The 6,318-nt window shown below is 35.4% G+C and overlaps 1 protein-coding gene and 1 long non-coding RNA gene across 2 annotated transcripts in view; both read right to left on the bottom strand.

Annotated features, from left to right (window-relative positions):
* The window catches only part of LOC149778585 (uncharacterized), a 2,648-nt gene extending 1,647 nt beyond the window's left edge, over positions 1–1,001 (bottom strand). The window contains exons 1-2 of the long non-coding RNA XR_016415360.1: positions 872–1,001; positions 257–433 (exon numbers count right to left, since the gene is read on the bottom strand). This is a non-coding gene — a long non-coding RNA (uncharacterized LOC149778585). The remainder of the gene's footprint in view (positions 1–256; positions 434–871) is intronic.
* Positions 1,002–1,798: 797 nt separating this feature from the next.
* Positions 1,799–3,080, bottom strand: LOC149778584 (uncharacterized). Its single transcript, XM_089938364.1, has 2 exons — positions 2,710–3,080; positions 1,799–1,997 (listed from the first exon to the last, which is right to left on the bottom strand). Exons 1-2 carry the CDS (start codon positions 2,973–2,975, stop codon positions 1,799–1,801), a joined length of 465 nt encoding a protein of 154 aa, XP_089794490.1. The 5' UTR covers positions 2,976–3,080.
* Between the last annotated feature and the right edge of the window lie 3,238 nt (positions 3,081–6,318).

Raw genomic sequence — 6,318 nt, 5'->3', positions numbered from 1 at the left:
AGTAATCATGCTAATCTAACACAACATAGGTACAACGGACTGAACACAGATACAATTTAGATAGTATGGAGTAATTCAGGAGTAAACATGTAATATCATTATATTAATAATAATCTTTTAAGAAACTAGTTCAATTATAACCATGGCACAAACGAAAAACATTTACCACATATTTCATTTTGATAAATGTATATCTATAATCTATGAAATCAGAACTACCTCTTTCTTGTTATCTTTACAGATGTTATATATTTACCTGAAACTTCTTTAAGGTATGCTATGAATTTTTTATATGTACCATCCTCCTTCAATCTTCTGTTAGATCCGATATCTGAGAAACTGGTTTTAGGACATGGATGAATTTTCTCTGTGTCAGAGTTGACCTTGCAGAAGGCCTGAAGAGATATTTAATACACGGCTTTCGGCGCATTAACTGAAAAGTAACATTTCAATACATAAAAAAGTTGTAACTGACCCAAACTGTTTCATTGGCAAGGTTGCAATAACAAAATGGACTTTGTACCATAACTTCTATTTGCACATAAGACTTTAATATCAGTTTGATTCTTATCTAGTTATGATTATCTTCAGTTTACTTCTCAAGAATTGGAAAATATGATGGGTACTAAATTTAGAAAGCTTGATGAGATTAGCTGATATTCACATAATCTAATACATGATCAACTTATGCTTTTAAAATAACCTTAACAATGTTTACAATCCTTGTTTAATAAACAAGCTATATTGTATATTGTGGTCCCAAAATCACTGCCAAGATTTTTAGTGTATAATAATAACAGGTTACAAGAGATTTATAGGTCCGGGTTACAGCTGCAGGTTTGGGAAAGTTTAGATACTCATTTGTGTTTACATCAACAAAACCAAGCCGATTTAAGCCATCTCTAAATTGTGCCTGGACTGGTGTTAAGTTTTGGGACAGGAGCGTTTCCAATTCTTCTTCTGTTAGGAAACATGGTTGAGGCCCGTTCTGCATCAATGACAAACTTAAAAATATTGTTAACAAGAATAGAATGGGTACTTTAGAAAGTACGAAATATGACGCGCGTGTGATATTAAATGAAAGATATATTTAAAACAAATGAATCATTTTTCTGTTTCACGCTTATTAACTCCAAAAACGAGGCAAAGCCTGTTAAGCAAGAAATGTGGGTCATCGCAATCACATCTTACTAGGTGTTGAAATACGCGTGACACATGAGTGCACGCCAAAAATAGCAATGTATTGACCATGCCTGCAACAATGTCGTGCAAACTGAAACTGAGGTATAGGACTTAAAGAATGTCAGAAATATTTTTGCTAAAACAGTTAGGATCGCTTTTTATGTCAAAAGAGAGAGAGAGAGAGAGAGAGTATACTTTCGTTCAATAACAGAATGAAAGACCTATACCATTAATTTACGCGACAAACGATTTGCTTTATCGATTGCTTACCAAATTGAAGACCAAAGCTATTTACCACAAAAATTAACATGAAAGCATATTGTGCTCTGCCTAATTTTCACATCGCAAATATGTTGTCCATTGATAGCCGAATTATGACCAGCATAGTAAAAATTAAATCTACAGCAAGTAACGAAAATATGACACTTACCACAAACTAGTCCTGCACCAAAATAGTATTTCCTTTCAAGTCCACCGGAGTCATTTTTCAGTGTGTATGCACCCTCCTCAGTCATTTCAAAAAGTCTACATTCTTCTTTTATTATCTCCTGCATCATATGAGTGAGGAACTCCTTCCTTGGTCCCCCTTGGTCGGAAGCCTCTTCTCCATAAAATGTCACCTCAAGGGTACCAGAAGGTTGGGCGCTTCCAGGATCTCCTCCATTCCTGTTGCAAATATATTCATCCGCGACACATAGATGGATTGGGTTTCACCCTCCAGCGGTTCTGTTAATGATGTTTGGTCTAATTGTCTTCCAGTCATTACAGGTTTTTGAAAATAGCGCAAGACAGCTACTGGGTCATGAATGTCCTTGCTGTGGCAACAAAAAGGAGGATGTCAAGGTACTTAAATTACTGAATTCAGGTGGAATTTTGTAAACTAAGAAGGCGTCAATATATACTGAAACAAGAGAAAAGAAAAGCAACGGAGTCTAAGAATCTTAAAATTTGTCAGTTGTATCTAACTTTCCTAATTCAAAGGGCAAACACTCATTCATGTGCATGTGGCAGTGAGAAATAAAGATATCCACTGTAAACATGTAATTGAAGCCAAGCTATATACATGAATTAATATATTTTACTTGGATAACAAAGCAGAAGATATCCAATAAGATTAACTAGTTAATAGATATATTAGCAATCGGTGCTTATCGGCGTGCGTGTGTTTGTGTTAAACCAGTCTTTAATATTAAGAAAATAGTTACCTTTTTGCAGATGGAAACATAAACAGGTCACTTGTCACAAAAATACATAGTCCAGCATGTAAAATGAACTAATTAGAGTTAGCTGCATCTTATTATGCGTTATTATGACTCATCTAGACAAAAGAATTTCCACTATCTCATATAAAGTAGTGTATCGATGAAAAGGCACAGATTGGCCTCAAGAAGGAAATTTTGTTTTTCATATACTTTGATCAAAGACTATTGATCGATTTTTTTTCTAAGCATGAATGCATACAGCAACCATACAACATGGCATCTCATAATTGGATCTTTCCGAAAAATATTTTTTAAAACATCTTACACTTCTTCCAAAATCACAGCCATGTTGTCAACTAAACAAGAAGACCTGTAATTTGTCATTACAGTATGATGCAGATCACCAATGTTGGGATGTCCGGTTACATCATTATGAGGTTCAGTGTTTCTTGATCCAGCACCATGCTCTTCACTGGTACGTTGTACTATTGCTACTATACCAGCATGCTCGCTGGTCCCTGAGTTGGGAAACATGGCCACGACATTATCCTGTTGTCTGATAGTTGGAACTGTGGGTACATTACTGTACATTGCACCAGTGTTGAGAGGTGGGTCTACAGTACTGGTGTTGTTGTGTGTTGTTACAACACTAGGCTGCTCACTAACGTTAGCTGGATCATCGCTGAAAACACATAAATATATTTACAACATTTGACAGATCAGATGCTTATAGATCGATTCAGATTTATGTCGTCCTGTAAGTTTCATAACAAGCATATGCATTCTACAAGACATACATTTTAGATAAGAACTGTACTGTAATAGTTGAAATATATGTAGGACATAACTCTAATGACTATGAAGTGGCATATTTATTAATCAAGGATGATTAAATTCCATCATCAGACTCTGTAACATGCAAGAGGATTGACAATGAAGCAAAACATCGCGTAAAAATCCACCAATAGGACATTTAGTTAGTTTACATGGGTAGACCAGTGGACTGAGTAAAAGGGACAATGTATAACGCATGATCAATCTGCACTGGAGCCTCGCTTTCTTTTTCATTAAAGTGATGCTCTATTGTGATGTTTAGTGGATTCCATACATTTATATGCAGTCTACTTCCAGTAAATCACATATCAAGTTTGCAGGAACTGTACGAATGTAAATCATGTATCAGTTGTACATGCAACTATACCATATTCTACACAAATATGAATCATTTATCAAATGTACAGGGAGTTAGTTACACACTCTACACAAATATGAATCATTTAAGGCAAATAATCAAGTATTGAAGGATGGACAGAAGACCGTCACACAAATTGTCTAGTCCTGAGTCAAGTAGATCTAAAACCTAGGTTCAAAAACATACAACTTACTTGAACATTTCAATGCAATCTGCATCTTCTCCTGATTTCTGAAAATCATAAAAAATATGTGGGTACGTTTTTAGCAATAACACTCTCAATCCCCAACATTACGTAAATACTCTGCACACATGATACCATCGCATAAATTTAGTGATCTAAACAACAGGCACTTTCTAACCAAACGAAATGCATACCTTTTGATTCTGTCTAGGTATCAGTAAAGTTTGTAAAAAAAAATACTCTCAGCAGAAAAGCAAAGCAAAACTTTATTTACACAGCACTTCATCTTCGCTAGCCAAGCTTCCGATATGAAAATCCTACCTACACCTTGGCGGATCGAACATATATACTGGCGCTTTGTCCTAGCGACATCCAATGGATTTCCTGAACTGCCTTCCATCGTACATAATGCCAAGTAACCAATAGCGTGGTGCATTCTACATTGGCCGAAAATAATGGAGGCAATTGACCTAAAAGGATACTTTGGATGTTTAACCTCGAAAGTATGACTATGTACCAGAGAGAAGCAATTACAGGTGTATTTGAGAGAAAGGAAATTGTGCAAACACGGACTGGGACTAGAAAATTGCTTACTTATCAGTCCATTCTAGGTGTGTGCTCCCCTTGTCCCAATCATGTAGGAACAGTGTTCACATTTGAACAACTTAATTTGATTGGATGCGGTGGCTTTCCGTTGCATCCAGTGAAATTCATAGACATGAAACACAGAAATATCTGCCCGATACGCTGAGGCGGTGATAGGTTATCATATCGGAACCTTGCCATGCGAAGATGACAGCCCTTAGAAATTGCACTTTTGTCTAATATACATGAATTGTATATAAACGGAGGTAACATACTGTTGGATTAATGTTAAAGCTTTAACATGAGCAAAATACCTGACATAATTAATTGATAGTCAGAGTACCTTACCTGACAAGTTTGCATGTGTTCTCTCGTTATAGGTACCATGCTTGAACAAGACAAACACATATGCGACCTGTACCGAACTCCTTAATGTCTTCTGCACTGCATCTTCCGTGACTTACTGTGGTTAAAACTTTTTTGGAGTTGCTTTTAAGCGTTAACAGCTCAAAACCACCACTGATCTAAAACCGGAAAAGAGCTGGAAAACAGATAATAAATATTACATTTTTATTTTCGAGTACGGATAACAGTTTTATATCAATGTTCACTTTTAAACTGAATTTTAAGACAATTATGTAACGTGTTTGTTTGGCGTTAGTATTCCAGGAATAAAGATATGGTTAAATTTATTTAGAAGGTTGGTTCAAGCTGGAAATGTTGAATGGATGATGTTGAGTACTGAGAGGAATCGTCATCGAGTCTTATATTTCATTAATTTCTTAAATATCATTCAATTATTTTTACTCAGATAATATTGTTTTGTGAACGTATGTAAAATTTGGTTTATACTTTTACTTGATTTTGACAAGTAAACCGTAGGACATAGCTTGTTCAACCAAATCTTACTTGCCCGCATCAACGTTAAGAAAATCACCTGGTCTTACAAGTACAGTATTAAAACTAATCGCAAAAAGGGATACAGTTAAGACTATGAATAAAATAGACAATATCTGCTGAATCTGTACATTTCAAATTTTACATAGTGTTTCTGAACTTTTATTTTGTGGAATATTCTAATTAAAAATGCAGTAGGAGCTTAACGCATAATTTATGGACCAACAAATATTAGCTTCCACCACTCCCACTCACACATAAGCTTGATGGTTTAGCAATAAGTACTTAATTGTTTGATTTACCAAGAAACAATATTCTAAGTAAACATTAGAGAAAAACATTTCCAGCCGGAATATTCTTTTCATGTTGAGGCTTGGAACAACTTGAAGATGGGACTTTGTACATGTTCGCATTGTTGAGAGGAAGTTAAGTTCTATGACTCAACAAATCTGTATATTGTGAAACAGAAATGCACACAGAGATACAATTTGAAAGAGACATTTGCATCAAGAAAAACAGTAGATATAACTCACATCAACAAGCGATGGTATATCTTCTCTATTATGACTTCAACTGTAACTAGATGAGCAATCTAGAGGCGGAGACCGAGTTGCACAGTGCCTACCTGCTGTTGCTTTTTTTTACAGTTCATTCTCTATAGATTTAGAACGTAACATACAAGCATTTATTCGCATGCACTTCACTCGTTTCCTTCATTCCAAAAATTTGCCGATCACCTTTCATTACTTTTTCTAAAACATAATTACCTTAGTATGGCCTGTCTCACTTGGTCATGCAAAGCATCAGCAGGAATAATAACTTTCTTTTCCCCAAGGCCATTTTTACGTAGGATTCTCCTTTCTTCCAGAGATGGAATAGTAGTAGAAGTATTGGAACTAAGACAAACAAAAGATCGAGTCATAGTGCAACCTAAAATAGAAATATGTATCACTGCATTTTACTTGTTTTGGTGACTAGAATCAGGACATAAAAATGAGCAATATTTCCTAAAACTTTATATAAGTTTATGTTGCATGAGTGAAGCAGCTAGGTATGTGTTTGTGAGACATGGATGC

The sequence above is a fragment of the Sinohyriopsis cumingii genome, chromosome 17 (assembly GCF_028554795.1).
Source record: "Sinohyriopsis cumingii isolate HCF-2022 chromosome 17, ASM2855479v2, whole genome shotgun sequence".
NCBI lineage: Eukaryota > Metazoa > Mollusca > Bivalvia > Unionida > Unionidae > Sinohyriopsis > Sinohyriopsis cumingii.
Note: the sequence above shows the minus strand (reverse complement) of the source record. Positions and strands in the feature narration are given on the sequence as shown.

What these genes read in the sequence shown, in the direction of transcription:
- LOC149778584 (XM_089938364.1), bottom strand. Translation starts at nt 2,975, where the DNA reads ATGTACAGTAATGTACCCACAGTTCCAACTATCAGACAACAGGATAAT. An exon ending in GCTGTGATTTTGGAAGAAGT is followed by an intron (nt 1,998 to 2,709) that starts GTAAGATGTTTT and finishes TTGTTGCCACAG; the next exon opens with CAAGGACATTCATGACCCAG.